This window comes from Triturus cristatus, chromosome 12, assembly GCF_964204655.1.
Source record: "Triturus cristatus chromosome 12, aTriCri1.1, whole genome shotgun sequence".
Taxonomy (NCBI): Eukaryota; Metazoa; Chordata; class Amphibia; order Caudata; family Salamandridae; genus Triturus; species Triturus cristatus.
The window spans coordinates 574267745-574290323 of record NC_140595.1 but is presented as its reverse complement, the minus strand read 5'-3'; the positions used below and the strand labels follow the sequence as shown (position 1 = coordinate 574290323).

The window sequence follows — 22579 nt, the reverse complement described above, 5'->3', positions numbered from 1 at the left end:
AAGCCAGTTCATAGGCAGGCTTTGTAGTTCAAAAATTCTGAAAGTGAAGTTGGTGCAGGACAGATTGGGCCCCCTTTCTATCTCTGGGCCCCTTTGCCATTGTACCAGCTGCAATGCTAGTTGCCACGCCCCTGGCTCACAGTGATCTGTGTTAGTAGGCAGGGGTAGCCCAGCAAAGTGAGTAATGGGCTTGTCCCTTGAAGCTCTGTGGTTTCAGTTGTTGTTTGTAGTTTGAGAGCTGTCGCTTACAGGACTGGAGAGGACTGGACTGCCGGGAAGCTCGTGCCACATCCCAAAGGACTTTCAGCCTCATGCATCAACCCAAAATCCAGTCGGTAAAATACCGATTCGGTAATAGCTCCCGGTATTAAGTAAAAAATACCCAATCCCAATGCATCAACCCAAAAGCAGAAATCGCTATTTAAGGAATCCTTAAATAGCGATTCTTTAAATAGGGATTCCTTAAATACCGATTCCTTAAATAGCGATTGCATGTAAGGAATCCCAAAGTGAGATTCCTTAAATGCAATGCATCAAAGTTAAAAAATTAGCGATTTCGCTAATAGGGGGAGCAAATTACCATGAAGATGAACTGCATGGTAATTTGCAAAAACTTTGAAAAATGCACTTTTGTGCATTTTTCAAAGTTTCATGTTGCGCACACACATGCCCTTAGAGCATGTGTGTGTGCAACATATGTGCACATATCATTTTCAGGGGTGCAACAGGGTGTCCTTTTGACACCCTGGCACCCTTGAAAGTGCTCCCGCTATTAGCGATTCGGTAATACCGAATCGCTAATACAGACTGGCTTTACATTCATTCCTATGGGCCTCCAAGCCCATAGGAATGAATGGGTAGGTATGCCTTATTACCGATTCGGTATTACCGATTCGGTAATAAGGAATATTAAGGAATCGCTATTTGAATAGCAATTCCTACATGCATAGCCTTTTGCTATTCCTTATTAGCGATTCCTTATTTTTCGCTAATAAGGAATCGCAAATGGCATTGTTGATGCATAGGCCCCTATATGGTTTCAGAGTTTTGGCTGTATGTCCATCCACCAAATATAAATGGGCAGACATACAGCTGATTTTCAACATCTGTCACCACCAGGAAAAATCTGATGGTAAGGAACATTGAAAAGTGTTCAAAGACCCCTCACCATGGGAGGAAACTTCCATGGCAAGGGGGCATTGTTTTTTTGTTATTTTCTAAAAGACAAAATCCAGTTTTGGCATTTAAAAAAATAAATGAAACAAAATTGTACATTTGACATAAGGTTCCATCATGCATATTGACTGAGACGTCTGTCAAACTTAAAATGCACTGACAGGAACATCAGTGACAGCAGTTCTTGCCAATGCTAGAAATGTCTACTGGGCCAGTGGAAATTTCTAAACTTGGCAGGAAGGAAATCTGTCAGGATGAGAGAGTAATAGAACATGTCACTCTGATGACACTAACTCATGTCACTGACCATGTCATGAGTGATGTAATATATGAGGTCATAAGCAGTGCATTGCGGGGGCGTAAGCTATAGTTAGCTCAGGTAACTATAGCTGCTGAATTTCAATGGCTTTATATGAGTGAAATCGCCCCCTAACTTTCATTTCCAAGTAACCATTGGATTTTTATGTGAATTTCTACAGTTTTTCATATTCTATTTCCTAACTATAATGTTCCTGTACGTTTGGATATCAGTGAATTTCTATGTTTTTTTAACTACAAGTCACGTTTACAGAGGGGTAGAGAAAGTGGGCAGGGCCTCCAACCATTTCTCAGGAATCACGGTGTGTCGGACTTACTGGAGGCAAAAGGAGGGCTTTTTGGTACCGAAGGACACTCAGAACGCAAGAAGACTTCATCCCCCTACCAGTAGTGTGCCAGGAGGCGCATTTGCAGAGTGATGGAGTAAGGGGGCATGGCCTCCAACCACCTCTCAGCAATCGCACTGTGTGAGACTTACTGGAGGTAACAGGAAGAGTAGAAGGCTCCCAAGGTGCCCTCAGGAGGCAAGGGGACTTCATCTCCCAACCAGTTGTGCACCAGGAGACGCGTTTGCAGAGCAGCGGAGAAAGGGGGCAGGCCTCCGGCGGCTTGCCTGGCATCTCTTCTTTTTTATATTTATTGCTTCTGGGCAGGTTTTAGCTCCAGTGACCCATCCCCTGGGGCCTGGCCTTATCTTTCTTACATTTTAAAATGGGAGAAGGAGCTGCGTGGCCCCCCTCCCGGGCTGATTTCATCCCCGGGGCCCAGCCTTTTGGACAAATAAATTGTCGACATGTGAGTGTCTATATAGGTGTATGAGTGCATATGATAGTCCTGTACTGAGTGACCATAAGTATGAGTGACTGTACAGGTAAATGAGTGGATGTGTGTGTAAACCTAAGAATCAGTGAGTGGGTATGTAGTTATTGGTGATGGAGTGTCTATGGTTTTGAGAATAGCAGTCTGTAATTTAGAGTGGGTGTATCAAAGGTTATATTAGGGTTTGAGAAGATGCATCTAATTATCACATGGATGATATCATCAGTGATGTCATTTGAGATGTTATCAGCGATGTCATCAGTGAAGTCACTGACCATGTCATGAGTGATGTAATATGTGACGTCATCAGCAGTGCATTGCGGGGGCGCGAGTTATAGTTAGCTGTACCAATTATAACAGGGGAATTTCTATGGTTTTGTACAAGTGAAATGTCCAACTAACTATAACGTGCCTGAAACCTATGTTTTTTTCAGTGAATTTCAAAGGTTTTTTAAATGCTAATTTCTAACTATAACGTGCCTGAAACCTATGGTTTTTTAAGTGAATTTCAAAGGTTTTTTAAATGCTAATTTCTAACTATAAGGTGCCTGAAACCTATGTTTTTTTACAGTGAATTTCAAAGGTTTTTTAAATACTAGTTTCTAACTCTGCCTACAGAGGTAGAACATGTGAAGAAGGAAGAAAAAACGCACAGAAAGAAGCAAAAGAAATGCCGAAAGAAGCAACAGAAGTCCACAAAGATGAAGAAGAGTGCAGGAAGAAGCAAGACATGTGTAAAAAGAACCAACAGAGCAGAAAGAGGCCTTGTTGCAAAATCATCCTGTGCCCACAACTTTTTCAGACGGGTACTGATGGTAACTGACTCCGACTAACCAGGCCTAGTTCGATGCTAAAAGACACTTAGAATACAGTGAAAACACCTACATACACTAGAGAACACTATGCGTTTGGATACCCCTGTGATTAGCATGACCTTGTCTATAAGGCTCTAATACATAATAGGGGAGGGGGATTAAAACTACCTCTTAAAACACGCTACGGGGCGCGTCTGCACCGTGGTGAAGGGAGGAGGGGCCTGAGGTGACATGTGTGCAAACAAGCCCTGTGGCCGTTTTAAGTTGGGAGATTACGTACCCTTGAATCCGGATGGTCCCTGCGGCCCAACTAGCCTACCAGGTACCTCCAGTAAGCGCCACAGAGCTGCGTTGCAGATAGGTGTAAAAAGGGGCGTGGACTGGGCCACCTCTCTGCAACGCAGCGCAGTGGCGCTTACTGGAGGTACCTGGTGGCGTTTGTTGGCCCCCAGGGACCCTCAGGATTGAAGAGGAATTAATTCCCCAACTTAAAACGCACCACAGGGCGTGTTTGCACACATATCACCTCAGGCCCCGCCCCCTCCCTTCACCACTGTGCAAACGCACCCCGTGGCACATTTTAAGTTGGGGGATTAAGTTCCCTTGAATCCTGAGGGTCTCTGGGGTCCAACTAGCCCACCAGGTACCTCCAGTAAGCACCACAGAGCTGTGTTGCAGAGAGGTGTAAAAGGGGCCTGACCTGGACAACTTCTCTGCAACGCAGCACAGTGGTGCTTACTGGAAGCACCTGGTAGGCTAGTTGGCCCCCCGGGGCCCTCAGGATTGAAAGGGAATGAATTCCCCAACTTTAAACGCGCCAAAGGGCGTGTTTGCACACATGGCACTTCAGGCCCTGCCCACTCCCTTCACCACTGTGCAAACGCATCCCGTGGCGCGTTTTAAGTTGAGGGATGAAGTCCCCTTCAACCCTGAGGGCCCCTGGGGGCCAACTAGCCTACCAGGTACATCCAGTAAATGCCACAGAGCTTCTTTGCAGAGAGGTGTAAAAAGGGGCATGCCCTGGACCACCTCTCTGTAACGCAGTGCAGTGGCACTTACTGGAAGCACCTGGTGGGCTAATTGCCCCCAGGGCCCCTCAGGATTGAAAGGGAATTAATTCCCCAACTTTAAACGCGCCACAGGACGTGTTTGTACACATGTCACCTCAGGCCCCCCTCCTCCCTTCACCACTGTGAAAAAGCTCCCTGTGGCGTGTTTTAAGTTGGGATATTAAGTCCCCTTGAATCCTGAGGGTCCCTGGAGTCCAACTAGCCCATGAGGTACCTCGTGTAAGCGCCACAGAGCTGCGTTGCAGAGATGTGTAAAAAGGGGCTTAGCCTCTGAACACCTCTCTGCAGCTCAGGCACAAGATGGCTGCCAACACTTCCTAGTTTGAAGTGTTGACAGCCAATTAGAATGCAGTTTGTAATCTGCAGGATGCGCGGATCCACCGCGGCCATAGATATCTAAACTTTTATTTTTTGATTTTCTCAACAACTACTGAACGGATTTACACCATTTTAACAAAACGGGCGTTTTCTGAACCAAGCACTTCCTTTTTGCCAAATTTGGTGTAATTCCGTTCAGCATTTCGGGCTGTAGCTGTGTCTAAAGTTTCCTATAGGAATGAACATGGAGAAATCATGTTTTGGGACCCCACTTTTTTCTCGGCCCCCGCTTGCCGAATCACCCCGAAACTTTAAAGACAGGAGCTGACCGGAGTGCCCCACTAGTTTTGAAAATTTTGCGATGATTCGTCATCCGGTGCCAAAGTTATTGGGAAAACAAAAAACGCTTTTCCTATGGAAACTAGGTCCTAGCTATGACTACCTACTGGCGACCGCCAGTAGGAGAGATTATATATATATATATATATATATATATATATATATATATATATATATATATATATATATATATATCAAACAAATGTTTAGCCCAAAACGAAAGAAGCCTCCAGACAGGTAAGTAATTCGATCTTGGTTTACTGGAAGCAGTTTGCAAACAGACAGCGGTAGGATACAAGCATCAGCAATGTGCACAGCCAGACGCGTTTCAGGAGTTGATCCTTTCTTCAGTGGCTGAAACCGCTAAGTGAAAAAGACAGAGTTTTCATGCACTTTTTAAATCCACGAACCTGCCCAGTGGGCGTGGCCAGAACATGGCCTCCTGGTTCTTGCAGTAATAAAGGTTCAAATCTCAAGTGAGTCTGTCTTATAAACTGGCGGAAAATAAAGGAGTAGTTTTGCCCAAGTGGGTTAGATGCTGTGACCCACTGCGATGTTTGCCTCGCTTTCCAACTGCCGCCAATCGACCATTGCCTCCCGTGTGTTTGCTGACACCATCGTGGCGCCAACTCCGGCCCGCCCAGAAGCGGTGGGCTTCTTTCCGCGACCGGACTATGGTCGCTATTCATCAAACAAATGTTTAGCCCAAAACGAAAGAAGCCTTCAGACAGGTAAGTAATTCGATCTTGGTTTACTGGAAGCAGTTTGCAAACAGACAGCGGTAGGATACAAGCATCAGCAATGTGCACAGCCAGACGCGTTTCAGGAGTTGATCCTTTCTTCAGTGGCTGAAACCGCGAAGTGAAAAAGACAGAGTTTTCATGCACTTTTTAAATCCACGAACCTGCCCAGTGGGCGTGGCCAGAACATGGCCTCCTGGTTCATGCAGTAATAAAGGTTCAAATCTCAAGTGAGTCTGTATTATAAACTGGCGGAAAATAAAGGAGTAGTTTTGCCGGCCAAGCTTTGGAATTCCCTTCCCCCTCACATACGCAGCCTGGGGAACTACCTGTTGTTTAGGAAGGCAATAAAAACCCAACTTCCCCGCTAGGCAAGGATTTGGTGGTGCGTGGCAGAGCCTCCCAACCCTAAAGGTGACCAACCCCCACTGTGCTTGGCCTTCACCTGGTCATTGCATGGTTTTGGGTGCAGGACCTGGCCTGTGATGAGGATCTGTGCCCAACCCTCTTCAGGCAGCCAACTCCTCATTGCTGGCCAAACTCCAAGGTCACACAATACCAACAGACACCCAGCCAACTTCCTTTTGTCTTTTTCTTTCTGGTCCCACAGTAATTTTGTGGTAATCTGGCAAGAATGTTGTAGTACTCTGGGTATTTTCGCAGAGGGCTATGCTGAGTACTACAGGAGTAACATGAGGCAAACAAAACATTTTTGTGCACTTTGACCCCAAAGGGCCACAGTGTTAGGATAGCCTTATCCTGATCTTTTATATGTTGTTTTTTTAGAATATTCAGGACCCAAGGGCAAAGTCCCTGAGTCCTATAATGGCAGCCGCAACATTTAGCTTTGTGTTGTTGCCAGCCAATCACAGCGCTTGGTCTGGCAGACTGATTCCAATTGCTCAGACCCAGCCAATCAGAGGGTATCATTGTGTTTTTTTCCAGTGTACTCTCTCCGTCATACTCCCCCAAGAGTACCGCATTCTGCGGTGGGGTGAACATTTTATTTTGCAATTAGACTCCAGGGGTCCCTCTAGAACCATCCCTCAAGAGCCAAGCTCAGGGTACCACTACCCTGCCCCTTTATATCATGTTCTATTACAATATTCAGGACATGGAGGCAGGGTCCCGAGTCCTAAAATAGTGGTCACAACATTTCTCTTCATTTGGTGGCCAGCGAATCACAGCACTCAGTTTAGAGGGACTGGTCCCGGTCCCACGGGACTAGCCAATCTGAATCCTTTATTTGTTATTTTTTTCCTCAGTATTTAATCGGTATTATTGCATCACCAGATATCTATACATTTTAAGCTTAATTTCTCTCAAATGGCTGAACAGATTTTCACCAAATCATATAAAGTACACTTTCTGGTATTAGTTCTAGCTTTGTGCCAAAGGTGGTGTAATTATATTCAGCTGTTTTGGCTGTAGCATTGTTTAAAGTTCCTATGGGAAGTTGCATGAGCAAAACACATTTTGGGACCCCCTTTTTCTGAACCCCTTATTGACAGATTACCCCAAAACCTTCCAGGAAGGAGCAGAAGTGGAGGAGCCTTTTGTGGAAAGGTTGGTGAAGATTCAGCAAATGGATACAAAGGTATTAGCGAATCATACAATCCATTTAATATGGGAACTCGGTCATAATTATAACTACAAATATAGTCACTAGAAAAAAGGTTAAAGTTGAGTTATACATAGGTTTCTAAAAATAAAAACTACTGTTTTAAAATCAGAAAAACACTAAAATTGACCAGCGAAATGTAATTGATACAGATTTCAGACATCATTATTGTAATATGTGCAGTTAACAGGCAGTGTGTCATAGAGGTGAAAGCTAAACTTATGTCAGTTCTACGTGAGCTCTTTAAGGAGTCAGGACTCCATGTTTTCTTTCGATGAAGCATTTAAAATGCAGAAACATTTGAATAAATAACAAGTAACTTTTATGGCTGTTTCAGCACTGACATAAAGCATTGGAGGTGTGGTGTGCAGTTAACCAGAGGTAGACAATAGCAGGACTTATCAAAGAAGACATATTTATTGAATATGTCATACTTATTTTTTGCCATATCTTCAAAAGTGAGTCTCACCAATCCAGACTTCAGGGAATATGCACTGCTTGGCACAGTGTAAAAAGCTTTATAAAATGTAAATAATTACTAACTGGCACCTCTACTCCCATCTTAGTAGCTTCCAAAAGTATTCACATCAAAGCTAAATGCATAGATATCTACTACCATGAGAGTCAGATTTAGAAGCCAGGCATTTAACCAATTCCCGGAGCTCACTGATCAAGGATGGCTTTGGGCTATTTTTACCTGTAATCTCTATGGTGTGTGAGCCTGCTTGTGGCCCTCTCACCAAATCTGGAGCATCCCAGAGTGGACAATGTCACGTCAGCTCATTGTATTGCACAGAATCACAATGGACCACTTGGTTGGAACAGCATGAAATAACGGTCATTCTGATTGCATCACAAAGCAGATAATGTAAAGTACTTGTTGTGAGGGGACAGTGTCTACTGAAGTGATGAGTGGGAGGCAGGAGCTGTCTGATGCAGAGAAAGTGTGCTTCTAGACGAAATTAGAAATAAAATGTTACTTACTCTGTAACCATCTGCCAGGATGTAGTGCAGTAGGGTCACACGCTCTGCATACTCCTGCCATCTAGTGTTGAGCCTGGATGTTTGTAATTTGTGTGTGTGTTTTTTTTTCCCAAAGTGGTTTTGAGTCACACAACCTGTTTTGACTGCTCCCTTTCTACACATGCATCAGGGAAAAAACTTCACCTCAGAATATTTTCCGAACAGAAGATGAGTAATGTAAGTGTCGAAGACAAGTGTACTGTGCATTGAAGAGCAAAACATCTGTGATCATCACTGGTTTCCAGGGAGGAGGGTGAGCGCATATGAATCTACAACACTAAATTTTACAACAGAGGGTAAGTAACATTTTCTGTTCGTGGCATGTGTGATTGTACTGCGCATGCTCTGCATAGAACATAAAGCAGTTTCAAGCAAGCAGATGATGGAAATGTTTGAAACAAAGTTTTTAGCACAGTCTGGCCAACTAAAGCCTGCTGACAGTCTAGAATGTTCACACAATAGGGCTTGGGGAACGTGTGGCGTTAACCAGGTGACACCTTTACAGATGTATGCTAAAGGGATGTTGCCTAAGAAAGCCATAGTGTCTCTCTTTTGGCTCATAGAATGTGCTGAAAAAGGAACAGGCATTATGTGCTTGGCCTTGTCGTAGCATGTTTGGATGTAATTAACATTCAATCTATCAATGTCCGAATTGTAGATAACGTGTCCCATGTGAGGTTTAGCAAAGTCTAGAATAGTTATTTTGTCTTATGAAAGAACTTAGTGCCTGATTAGAGTTTAGTGGCACTCTGTCTCAAACGTAAAAGAGGACCCTGTCTACCAAACCCTCGGTCTGCCCACCTCATTAAGAGAAAGGCGGACCGTAGGTTTTCAGTCAACAGATCCCCCGTAGGTTCTCCTGATGGAAAACTGGCCCAACTGAGTAGGAGCCATCAGATGACGGACATTACACTGTCTTGACTATTTTTTTCTGTCCGTCACTACCAGGAAAAGCCAGGAAAAGCTTAGTGGTGAGGAACCAAAAAAATTACCCCTATGCCCTAGGAGAAAACTAGAGGTTATTAGTTTTTTGTTTTTCAGAAACACATTTCTGCTGTGTTTCTGAAAAACTGGCCTTCATATGTTTCTGGAAATTTTTGGTAGCAGTTTTGATCATATCTCAGAGCTTGCAGACTTACTGTATGGATCCTTTCACTTTTGACGAGGTCTATTCAAGGAAATCATCCTCTTCTTGCACCTCGGGTATCTTCACCTTGCGATAATGGGTGGCCCTCTGGATTACCTCGTGATAAGTGGTGGTGTCATCAGGCAGGGAAGCCTTGGTATTGGACGGATCTAGTTCTGGGTTGGCAGAAGGATCAACATGATAGTTCTCCTTCAGAGGATCATCTCCTTCCCCAGAAGCTAGGGGCTAGCAGCAAGGGTTCCGATGGTGGTATTGACTACCAGGGTCTGAGTCTGTGTGAGCTCATTCTGGAGGGGATTGTGGAGACAGAGGCTGCGGTGGTCTGTAAGGGTGTGTGTGGGAAAGTGGAGGGAATGCTTAGGGGCAGGGGAGGGGGAGAGGTATTGTAGCACTGTTCCTAACTCTCGTGGGGAAAAGAAGTTTGAAAGGCTCAAAAGATCGTTCTTCCTGAAAGTCCAATCTCTGTTTCTTAAGTATACAGAAAAACATGTGTATTTTTTTCGATCTCATTTTGAGGGTCTCCAGCAGTTGTAATAGGATTGATCCTACGGTGAAGTTGGTTCACTGTGTCATGTGTTCTTTCAGCGCTGGTATGAAGGCCATTTTAGGTGAGACTTTCGGGGTTAAAGGTGGCTGTTGGGCACCTCAAGTCAGAGGGATTGGGGATGGGTGGACTGGAGCGGATCAACACCTTTATGTGATAGCCTTGTCAGCACCAACAAAGGTTCTTGGGGTCAAACGGTGTCCTGACTAGACCTAAATGCATTGTATTTTGAGATTAAACTTGGGGCTAGATGCCCAGATCCATCAGAAGAGGTCCTCTGTCACACTCTGTGGATGTTTTGGAGGTTCAGATGACTATCTTGTTGCATCAATAGCAGGGATGGGGCCCTTGGTGTGGACCTGGTCTTTAGTCCAAAGGGCTTCTGGAGTAGATGCATAGCCTCTTCCTGCTCAACGTCACAGGCCTCAGAGGACAGAACCTCTGGGCTCTGGTACCCCTTGGTGGCTGGTTCACCAGATGGGTATACTTGTTCTTCCTCAGTGCTTGCTTAAAGGTCTTCAAATATGTCAGAGGTCTTGGGTGAGGGTTGCTGCCAACACCTCTCACTTCAGGGATGGGAGGGTTTCCTTACACTGGAATGCCCAACAGGCATTGCAAGAAGCCTTGTCATATTTCAGTGTCAGGCAGAGATTACACATACTATGCTGGTCTCACCAGGGGAGTTTGCTATTGCACCTAGGGAAGAGCTCGAAAGGGAACTCGAAAGGTGTCCTTTCCATAACTGCCCGGCCGACCCCACAGCCATTCTCCAGAACACAACCTGAAGTGTGTCGAAGTCCCATTGATGCTGGTTGTCACTGGGGGTGTCTGGTTGCAAGATGTCAAGAGTTCTTCTGGCACACTACGTCAAAAGGTGCTTGTGCATTGGTCAACAGTCCTCTGAATGGGCACTGAATAGACAGTATTTATTTTCAAAAGTGACCGAGTTCAAAGATGAAGAGCCTTATCCTGTGTAAAGAACACGTCAGATGTGGAGCTGGCAATCAATCATCCGAACCCAATTGTGGAAGAAAACAATTTTTAGGGGATTCATACCCTTATGTATTGTAGACTAAGGGGGGGGGGCGCGTCACAACAAGTCTTGTGACGTAAAACGTGTTCAAAACAAGTTGCAAAAGTCTAGGCCCAAAAATAAATGGCAATAGTATGCAGAACATGTGCATCTACAGCAACACATGATACAAACCTATGTTTTCACAATTAGAAATTCTAATAAGGAGGAATGCAAACACATTTCTTGCATAGGCTGTAAAACAGCAGGGAAGCTTTCAATGCAGCTACACAGTCAATAATGAGCAGTATGCAACTAGAGACTAGTTGGCATGCTTATAAACATTTGCTAAATACAACATTGTGACTTCTGAATGTTTAGAATCTATTTTCAATCACTCTGAGATAGGAAATATCAAAGTACCACCAAGGACAACACTCTAAATTAAATAGGGTGCTTCATCTCTTATTCAGCCCTATCGCCCAGTCAGGTCACTTAGATTTGACAAAAAGCAGCTAGCTATAGACCTGATTATAAAGAGAACACGTAGCGGAGGACGCCGTTTTGGGTACAATGCTGCGAAACTGTGGAACAACTTGCCACTGTCGATCCGTTGTGAATCAAACTATCTTACCTTTCGCAAGCTTTTAAAGACCTTTTTGTTCCCTTAAGTTCTCTACCTGCTCTAAGAGTTGCTGTAGCGCTGGGATGCTTTCGGGTAGCCATGCGCTTTAAAAATGCCTTTTCAATTAAATTCATGAATTCGGGAACGTGGCACAGTAGGTCACTGTTTTATTTTAAATATCTTCAATTAGAAATGACAAATGACATAATGGTGTATGAAAACTGCATGTTTGGTCTGTCCTATGTTAATTTTCTTGGAGCTCTTTTCCTCTATTGAATATATTAAGATGTCTCACATAAAGACGGATAGTAGTTCGAATGTATGCAGAGCATATGACTGTCCAAGTTAAAATGATATGGTCAAGCAGAACCGATATTGGAATGCTGGATTCAGAGCACCAAAGCTCATAACTTTCCCACTTTAGCTAATTTCAATGTGAAAGACCAAGAGACTGTCAATTGTCTCCACTGGGGTAATATTTTCTGTGTGTTAGCTTCTGGTCAAATTTTCGGAGCACATAGTTACTATTAGGTGGTTAATCTGATTTTAAGTATGTCCAGACCTGGCAAAAGTGCTGTATCAGGAGAAACAGTTCAAGAAGTATTGCCTGGGAGAACGTGATTTGGTCACATGGGAAAGTTGGGATCAGATACAATGTTTACTGGTCCCTACATTTCCAACCTACTCACTGGACCAAAACAGGGCACTGGGGATTTATGATGCAGCTAATTTAAATCACTGTACTTTTTTTTAACACGTTAAACATTTGTTTTATTTTTGGGATTTAGTTTATTTTAAGTTTTAAAATAATAAAATGAATATGTAATAATTAGTTATTATTCTTAACATTAAAAATGCATGTATTTAATTTTATATCTCGGAATAATTTAATTTATTTACGATTAGTTCCTATAGAATTATTTTATTTCCAAGCCTTGTTGCAGTAACAGTAATTGGCCATGGTTAGTGCCTGACTTACTCCAACAAAGGGCTGGCATACGTTTGCACCTTATTTTGACACCTTTAGGGTTGCAGTAACTTTAGAAATGTAGATTCTGAATTGTAATGTCATTTCTCTTTTTGTGGATGTGTTTGCCTCATCATGCTCCTCCCTAAAACTATTCTTAAATATCCTTAAACCCCTTCCTTTCCCCATTTACCAGTCACCCTCTTTTGCCCCTCCCACATTTACAACAAAAACAAACAATTCTGTTCTCTGCCATGCCGCTCAGAAAAGATAGGTGAGGCGGAGGGCTTCACTATAGGCCTGTAGCATGTGAGAAGTACAACTATTGTACTACTTTACATGCTACAAAATGCAATCTGTGAGTCCGACACAAAATGCTTTTTTTATATATAACAATCACTACTAGAATTGAATTGAGTCTACTTCCAAGACCTCCAATGCTGACAAACAAGAACATAAAGTTAGAAGGAGTTTGTGAGACCTTTTCTCTGGGCACTGAGATAATCTCTAGATTGTGATCTCCATACTGTGCTTGTGGTAGGTATTGTAATTTACCCTTTGGTGCCCTAATGCCTCAGGTTACAATTTATTGCAATTGAATAAGCAATGAACTCCCTTTCTACCCTTGACTCTCTAAGGGTAGTGATGCCAAGCATTCAGGTCATACTTTCGGAGTTTGTAAAGGGACTGTAACTCATATAAAATATGAAACAAGGCATCCTACTAAATACACCTAATGTCCAGAAAGAGCTCTAGCTTTAAAAGAGAACGGGGACATGGTTTAGAGACTGGTGATATTGCATGAAACCCAAAACTACACATTTTGCAGTCATAGTCCCCCATATCCCTTCTCATAAGTCAGCCCTCTCAGAGTGTCCTGAGACTGGATTGGATAGTTGGCACAGGAGAGACAGAAGTTAGGGTCAGGATTTGTGTGCAAAACAGGGTACAGCTGCGCCTCAGCTGGTGGAAAAGCAAAGAAGTAAGACAAGATGTGCTTAGAGCTGAAGAGAGAAAAGAAAGAGATAGGCGCTGAGAGAAGGAAATGCCTAGTGAGGCTAGAGAGAAAAATAATAGAAAGGACCCTTAACGGTCAAAAAGGAGACAAATACTGAGTAGAGCATAAGATGCTGGAGGTCATAAAAATAGGAAAAGAAGGGAGTACAGCAAAAGGGAGTTAAGAGATTATCAAATACTGGATGTGAGGAATGGGAGAGTTCAGTGATAAAAAGACGAGAGAAGAGGAAATAGCTGGGAAAAAAGGAAAAGTGTTAAATGAAAAAAGAGAGCAGACAGGAACACAGGCTGGATGGGAAGAAACAGATAAGGTGAGTGGGCAAAACAGTGAAAAGCATTCGGATCATGAAAAGAAGGTATGAGGGGTAGAGATGAATAGAAGGGAGAAGAAGGAAGTTTAAAGGAAGCTATGAAGGGAGGTGAAGTAGTGTAATATGAGCGGGAGTGGAGTTTGAAAGAAGGGCTTGGGAAAGAACTTCTTTTACCAAGTGTTTGACCACAAACTAGTTCCCAGTTCTGAACACGCAATGTTTCAGTAAAGTTTGCAATCCTCAAAAGTGGGAAACTTGCTAGAAGCCCAGGGTCCTTTATAGTACCAAGCCAATCCTCCCACATGAATAACTACAATAACCATAATGCACTGAGGCATGACGTTGGGGCTATTGACACATGCATTACTAATGTCATAGATAAACTGCTAAATATACATTTAGACAGTCCATAATGTAACAGGAGACAAGGAAGAGATGAATAGCTATTAAATTAATGTATACAAGTCAAACACAAGTTCCTCAAAATCGTATGCAAGAGTAAATATGCATAGACCTGCTCATACTTACTTCTGTCATATCGCCGAAAGGAAGGCTTGCCAAATCCAACTCCAGGGAACAGACGCTTATTGCCTCCTGGTACCTAAAGGTTCAAATTAAAAGTACTGTTTTACTTTAAGTGTTTAAAACGGACATGTCGACCCAGAACAAGTGCTCTTTTTCCACAATGACTACAACTTTCTCATGCATTAGGTGCGCGACGTTATTTACACAAGTTGTACATATTAATGGGACGTGTTAGCATTTTTGTCCCAGTGGCGTAGCTTGGCCTTGGGCCGCCCGTGTGGCCCCTGCGTTTGCCGCCCGCGGCGGCCTGATCGAAGGAGGGGGGGCGCCACCAAAACTCCATCCCCCTCCAGCTACGCCACTGTTCTCTTCTGTCTTGTTTAAGCATATTTTGCACATCCCGGCGCTGTCAATAACGGTTTGTGAGAGCAATGGCGCACACGGATATTTTTAAAGAGACATAATTCATATTAAATTACATGGTCTTTTTCCACTCAAAACACTGGAAGCTATGGTTTCTCCCACTCCTATCGCCATCATCAGTATCTTACAAAGAACTGATCGACCCATAAAGGGGCGACTGGGCGCTGCAGAGCACTTGTGTGAATCAAATAAATCAAAAGAGGGGTGCGTCATGGCTAACTTACACTGAAGAATGTTGTAGGAATGTCTTACAGCAGAAGGCCGCTTGCTTCTTCGCTAAGGAGCATGAAGTGAGAACAACGTTGCTAATTCCCAGGCTTTTGTGTATCTTTGAGATCAAGCAGAAGTTTGCTTTGTGTGAGCAAGTTGAGCACTGACGTGTTACATTTTCCTCATGAATAAATAACCTTTCATTTCTTGCAGTTGTTTCAAGTGATAGCTAAACATAGGCAGACTCTCATTCATCTTTTCTTCCATTAATGTTTTAGAGTAAAAAACTATTTGCAAATATTTAAGCATTACTACTGTATTATTGTTCTATTTTATTGGTATTTATGACTACTTTTCATACTCCAATGTGGGGCCCTAGGCATTTGAGTGGATGGTCTGGTTCTATTATTGATATACATCTTCAAACCCCAGTTATGATTTACGCCTGGTTCCGGGTCCCCATGGTTTAAAGGATGTTTGTGGCTTGGCCAATAGGGGACATGTTGGTGAGGTGCATGATGCTTGGTGACGCGGCGAACGCAAAGTGCATGGGTGTTGCAGGGAGTGTGAAGTTAGACACAACTGGGCATGCATGAACCTACCATCTCTTGGGGGGGTGGTATCATACATAGATTGCACAATTCATGTGCATCATTGGAGTGTATTATGGGATATGGAGGTCACCAAAAAGCATCAGAAGACCCAAACCGTTGGACAGGCCGCTAAATCATCGAGGAGCATTTTATGGAGAACACCCAGGAGCAACACAGAACCAACCCACTGAAGGCACTTTCATACCACCAAAGGTAGGCTATTCAGCATGGACCCTCTTGTAAAGATGCATTTTATGAACTAATGTGAATGTTCTACCAGACGAAATTCTCTTTTTTATGCATCCCTGATTGAAAGGGCTGTGAAATTGTACTCCCAAGTTATAGCAAACTTTGTATAGAGGTCGAAGATGTTAAATAAAAAATGGAAAGATGTAAACCCTTTCACTTTCAGTGACGCTTTCATGTACTGATTCCTGAAAAAGAAAATAACAATTTACCGCCTCATCCAGCACCTTTGCCACTACCCCAATCCTAGACATACAAAGAGGATGGTCATTTTGTCGATTGCAGCCGAGATGTCCAGTAACACATCCATTATCCTGGCCTTTCACAATACAGGACTCAGGTGTTTGGACAAAATATCAAGTTTTTCATATCATGATACCAGAATATAACTTCAAGACTATTGTGATGTGGAAAATATGCTCAACAAGAATATTGCTGGTAAGAATGCTATTTTTCTGTGTAGAATAACATCTTGTTGTGATAATATGTAAAACTATTTACTTTTATGTATTTATTTTTATTGATATGTTGTTTATTTTATTTAAATTTTTAAAATGTAAAGTTAAATCATGAGAAAATAATAATAAATAAAGGAGTGTAAAAGGGAAGCTAAAAGCAAGGATTCTGCGGAGCCCCAGAACTATGCTTGGAATCATGGAACCTTAGTGGGCAGGGACTCGGTCATCCCACCATCTGAGTACCTACAATCCCTGGGACAGACTAGCTATAGTGTCTCACTTGCCCTCCTACTCACTCACAGAGGAACACGTGGTTAGACACCCCAGAACACAACACTCCCAACCCTCTTAGGAATCGTGGTTACAGGACACGCCCTTTCGTTCTCACTCTCGTACCAGTCCACAATAAGATTAGACAGATACACGAGAAAGGTTTAGAATGTTAATTTTAACTAACGTACGTATACAATATACGTGCAAAAACAAGTAGAAAAATGCCTAACACAAATACGGTCAGCATAGCAAGTAATCTGTAAATCATAAAGGTGCTGTCATTATATAAGACAGTGGCACCTAGCCCCCTTCCCCTGATTAGATAGAAGATCTCTGGGTGTTTAGCAGCAGACCCCGTACCTCAGTCTATAGATGGAAGATCTACATCACCGATGCTGTCACGCTCCCTTCTCTGGAGAGATCCCTCGCCAACTGTGTGTTGCCCGTGTATACCTACATAACCAAAGTACTTGTTCCCAAACAACAGCTGTTTCGGCGTGTTTTGTCTAGGTGTTAGGGTCTGACCAGAACAGAATAACAAGGGGCATTGTTGTTCGACCTTGTCTTCAGTGGTCAGAGTAAATCCCAAGAAAGAATAGAACGCAAAAACAACAGCAGGCTTCTGTTTGAAAGTTACAGTGTGGCATAAAGCAAAATATAGTAGCGTGTGCAAAGAAGAGGATAGTCTGGCTCGTGCTCATGCTAACCTAGGGAAAATGACAATGGCCTCTTGGTGCACGTGACAAGCACACCTTATTGCTGTTGTGTAGGGAAGCCTTATTATCTTTTGATAGAAAGATGTGCTTTTCTACTACATAGAGGCAGGCACACTGAAACTAAAAAACATATTTTGACTAGGACACTGGACAGATGTAAGATGCAAATTGATTTTAGTTACTACCTACTTCAATATAGATATTATGCCTGAGGTATAGACATGCCTGTTAACCCACACAGTGCTGCGGCAACAAATGATAGATGGAATGTTGAATGAATCAAACATTCACCTCAGTCAAGAGACCTGAGTTGAATCCATTGTTCTTTTGCTCAGTACGCCACCTCAGTTTGGACCCAGCCATATGCAAATCAGTCTTGACCCTGCTCCTCATGTGAACAGTCCGGCCTGAACTGCCAAGCCAGGTCCTCCCTGGACTGGAAACAAGCATCCTGGGACCGATTTCGGGGTTACACCCCTCATCAGCCAGGCTAGCTTGAATCCAGTGGTACAGTGAGCAAAGGACCCACGTCTGGGCATACCCATCCCACTTGGGGCGAAAAGTACTGCAGCAAGAAATGATGGACGGAATGCTGAATGAATAAAATAGTCACCCCCAGTCAATCTGGAGTTGAGGCTGGACTGTTCCCATGGGAAGCAGGATTAAGACTGATTTGCATATGGTTGGGTTTAAACTGGAATGGCACGATGAGCAAAAAAATGATGGATTTGGGCCCAGATCTCTGTACTGGGGTGGATGCTTTACATTGTTCAGCATTTTGTACATCAATTGTTCTTTTTGCTTTTCTCACCCTGAGTGGGACGGGTATGCCCAAAGGTGTCTCCTGTGCTCTCCATTCCATTGGAGTCAAGCTAGCCTGGTTGATGAGAGATGATACCCCGAAACTGGACCCAGGATGATTGGTTCCGGTCTAGTGATGACCTGGACTTGCAGTTCAGGCTGGACTGTTCCCATGGGAAGCAGGGTCAAGACTGATTTCCATATGACTGGGGTTTGACAATGTTCAGCATTCTGTCCATCAGTTGATCTTTTTGCATTTGTTAACCAACACAGGCAAACCAAATTATTTGACCAGAGCAAGCAAAATGAAATTATGCCAGTGTAATTCACAGAATTTTGGGCATTTTACCTTACATTTTTACATGAAATTCCCGAAATGTATGTTACTGCTCCACTTTGCATAATTACGCACCATTCGCAGTAGGAACGTTCTGCAAAGATAAGATTTGCACTAACAAGTTGCTGCAAACATACTAGGAGAACAGAACGTGAGCTGCTGTTTGCTGTGCTTTTGTTCATCCTGTAATGCACCATGGGAGAGAGGAATTGAATGGGAATCACAGCAGCTGTCTGGTGCGTGACTCCGGGTCTGTTCACAGCATTTGCCCTTAACTAGGGGTGGGCGGAATTCGAGTAGTCGCGCTACACAAAGCTCCGCGAAACGGTAAAAAATCTTTGCGAGCACGCAAAAGTTCCGCGAGCACACAGAATCTTTCCAATATAGATTGCACAGAGGTTGTCACCACTGTGTAGTTATATGCAAGTCAGACTTTCCATAAGAGGAGCATTTTTTGTTCTGCTAATAACTTTGGCTGGGTTTGCCGAATCTTCATGTAACTTTCCTAACAAATATTCATCCCCCTCAGCTCTTTCCTGGAAGGTTTTAAGTTGATCATCAAGTAGGGGCTAAAAACAAGGGGAGGTCCCCAAAACACATTTTTACCCATGCAATTTCCTGGGATTTTTAAACAGTGATACAGAGAGAAATTAAGCTAAAAAAAAATAATATCTAGCACTGCAGGATTCCCATGGGATTGTTGCGCGAGAAAATGTGAAAATAAAAATTTCTTGTTTGCTGGACCCATTGGAACGAGATCGGTCCTGCGGGACCAAGCCTGTGATTGGCTGCCATAATGTGAAGAAAAATGTTGCGGCCGCTAACAAAAGACTCAATGACTCACTCCAAGTGTCATAAATAAAAAAAATGTGAAGAAGGCTACAAGGGGCAGGGTGTGGATACCATGACCCTCTAGCAATTATGGCGGGGTCTAGGAGGGACACTCTCAGGGAACAAAAAAAAAGAAATATTTTTGGGACGTCACAGTTCTGTGGGACTTCAGCAGGAGCCAGAATAGCCTCCATGAAGGCTAACCTGGGGTAGGGATCTGTGGGACGTTGTTTGCCTGTGGTGGGTTAGCTGCCCACACTGGGTTGGGCGCAAGGGCCGGCCACAGGCCAGGGCCCTGAAGCCAACCCTATAACATGCATGGCTGGCTCAATTCCTTGTAAAGTGTGGGCTGGCACTGGTGTGGCAAAGGGGACCAAGCCCATGAGTTGAAGACCGATCAGAAGCATATGCTGTCTTGCAAACAGCCAGCTTACCACCTAAAGATATTTGGAGAGGCCTGTTACTCAAATAGCTAACACATCCCCTAACCAGTGTAAGACACTGTAAAATGTTGGTCAGGTGGGAATGCCCATAAATTAGGTAGGAAGTCCATTTGTCCTGTGTGTATCCATGTATAATCTGCAGCATAAGCTCTAATAACACAGCAGAATGTTTACCACGTTCTTCTTGTTATGTGGCAAACTTTACGACAGAAAGTGACAATGTAACCCTCTGTGTTCACTGGACAATTGAGACACTAGTAGAGTACAAAGAAGACTGAGCAAGGCAGTGTGAGCATTGTGGTTATAAGAACTCATTGTGAGAATCTGCTTATCTGATAACTGTTATAAGAATGTAGTTATGTATGTGCCTTACTAATAACAAAATAAAATACATTTAAAAAAAATAAGAGCACAGCATGTAAGATTCACCTCAAAACCATAATTATCTTAAAATCTTCACTATTTTGGTTTGTAGATTTTGCAGGTTTTCTCTGTCAAATAACAGCACTGTCTCTGTCTTCACCAACCCAATGGCTAGCTGGCATGATTATATACTGTTAACACCTCAGATTCACAGATGTTTTCAGCTTCACCCCTTCCAAAAATTCACACCGCACACACCAACCAGAGCTGGACAATCGTAGAAGGAAAGGGTCTGATTCATTAAGACACACTAATAAAACGCACAATGCAGTAACTTGTCAAAGACACTTTCAGAGTCATTTAGACCACCGTCGGTCAGTCACAGAATTCTCTTAGACATACATTTCCAATATATACAACCTGATAATCAGTGTTTACCTTTCCTTATCAAATTCTTTCCCAAACAGGATATTTTCTTTAACACTTCCATGAAAGATCCAAGCTTGTTGTGACACATATGCCAATGTGCCATTAACATATACAGCCCCATCCAGCAGGTGCATCTGAAAAAAGCAGATTTAAATTACCAAAGGCATCAAGTGTAAGGCACACACATAATACTGGTACTGAATTTAAAATACTCTAAGGACCCTGGTGACAAAAACAGGAGCAAGAGTATGGTTGGAGATTTGCATCACTGCCTGGGTATACTTTTCTATTTATTTCCAGTTCACAAACATCCCCAAAAAGGACAAGGGGAAAGTTCAGATTTCCAAGTGTACTTATGGGAATATCATGTGCCTTTTTTAAAGGCTCCTATTTCGCTGTGCATTTTCTTCATAGCGGAAAACTCTGCACAAGGAAAATGCAGCCTTCTGTGAAAATGCACTATTTCCTAAGTAGACAAAATGATTTTCCCTGTGGAGAAATACCTTTCTTACACTTCATCAAGTCTGGGGTGATATGGGGTCATAATACATGTGATGGCAAACTGTGTTACCATTTGTAAATAATTCTAGAAGGTGTTATAAGTTCAAACAAATAAACCAAGTTTCTAAATTTTCAAAATACTTTGTAATTTTTAATAGTTCATTTCTTTCATTTTTCTATTTCTTTCTTGTAATTTTTGCTTTTTACACATCACTGTCAAGAACACTCAATTGTCTCCAAAATGACAGAGGGTGCTAGTGCGAACATAATGTGCAAGCAAATTCGACTTCAAAACCATTAAAACCACAATAAATACACAAGATACAATTAGTAAGAAAAGTCCCATGATGAAAAAAGTTAAAATCAACAACATGGTATCATAATTAATGTGTGAAAAAATATATATGATTATATATACACACATAGATCTTGAAGAGTATAAGGTGCAAAGATATGATTATATGTTCAGACATAGGTCTAGAAGAGTATAAAGTGCAAAGAGATGTTGCAATAAAGTGGCTTGTGCATGGAGACAATAGGGGTCCGTGATCCATTTAAGGTAAAGTACACTTTAAATATCAACCCATAATGTCATTAAGTTGTCAAAAAGCCAGATCTCTAAGGTCAGGGGAAGAAAAGGAAGTGAATAAATGCACCATCACAATGTTATCGTATAAAGTTGACCTAAGTCTCCCATCCTCATGTCCCCTCAAGGGCCCCCGTTCCAGGTGCTATTGCTAGATAATAGTAAGAGGGGAGGTTTTATATACATAAGTGACTATAGCTAAAGTGACAGTGCATGGCAGTTTCAACAATACAGTACTGTTTGCAAGGGCTTATGACTTGTTGATTTAAAAGCTCCCTGACTGTTAAATACGTTGTTAATTCATACCCAAGACAGTATAACTATAGATCAGCAATACATACTAATATACCTGTGTTAATCTAAATTGTTTGACCTCATCAAATGGACTAAATTCTAAATTATACATTTTGATTGCATCAATAAACATTTCATTTTGTATTTTTGGTGATGAAAAAGTATAGGAAATATATATTCACACATAAATGCACTCCAATCATAGGATCATTGTCAGAAACTTTCCATAAGTAAACTTTATTGCACAAAGGGTCTGTGGAAAATATCAGCTTATTATAGATGTATGTGTAGTACTGCATCCAGATTGTGCCCTAGTGGATTCTCAGTGCCGTGAGCCAAACTCAATCGTGATTCTGCTCTTCTCAGACTTAGAGGGTCATTAGGATGGCGGGCATACTTTGTCCGCCTGTCACCCTATCGGGGAATGGGACCGCCCGCCATCGGTGTTTCGGCTCTAGACCATCCTGATGTACTGTGAGAAGTTAATTTCTCATTTTGGATTTCACTTTAGTTCTTGCGGTCTCAATGACTTTCAGTGAATATGCCCTTTCCAGGAAATGATCACCCATATCAACTGTAATTCAAAGTTGGCGGTTTCGGAGCAGTTCCTCTTGGCCCTTATTATTTCTTCATAGGGTATGCTCCATTCAAGGTTTTGTGGATGCCCGCTGTTAGCATGGAGAATGCT

The 22579-nt window shown here is 42.7% G+C and overlaps 1 protein-coding gene across 2 annotated transcripts in view; it reads right to left on the bottom strand.

Moving 5' to 3' along the window:
- Window positions 1-22579, bottom strand: part of LOC146776281 (ATP-binding cassette sub-family C member 12-like) — a 1395717-nt gene that overhangs the window by 608518 nt on the left and 764620 nt on the right. For both annotated transcript variants that reach the window (XM_085639684.1, XM_085639683.1), the window contains exons 13-14: window positions 20520-20644; window positions 14391-14463 (exon numbers count right to left, since the gene is read on the bottom strand). In XM_085639684.1, the coding sequence (XP_085495810.1) occupies window positions 14391-14463; window positions 20520-20644 (198 nt within the window). The remainder of the gene's footprint in view (window positions 1-14390; window positions 14464-20519; window positions 20645-22579) is intronic.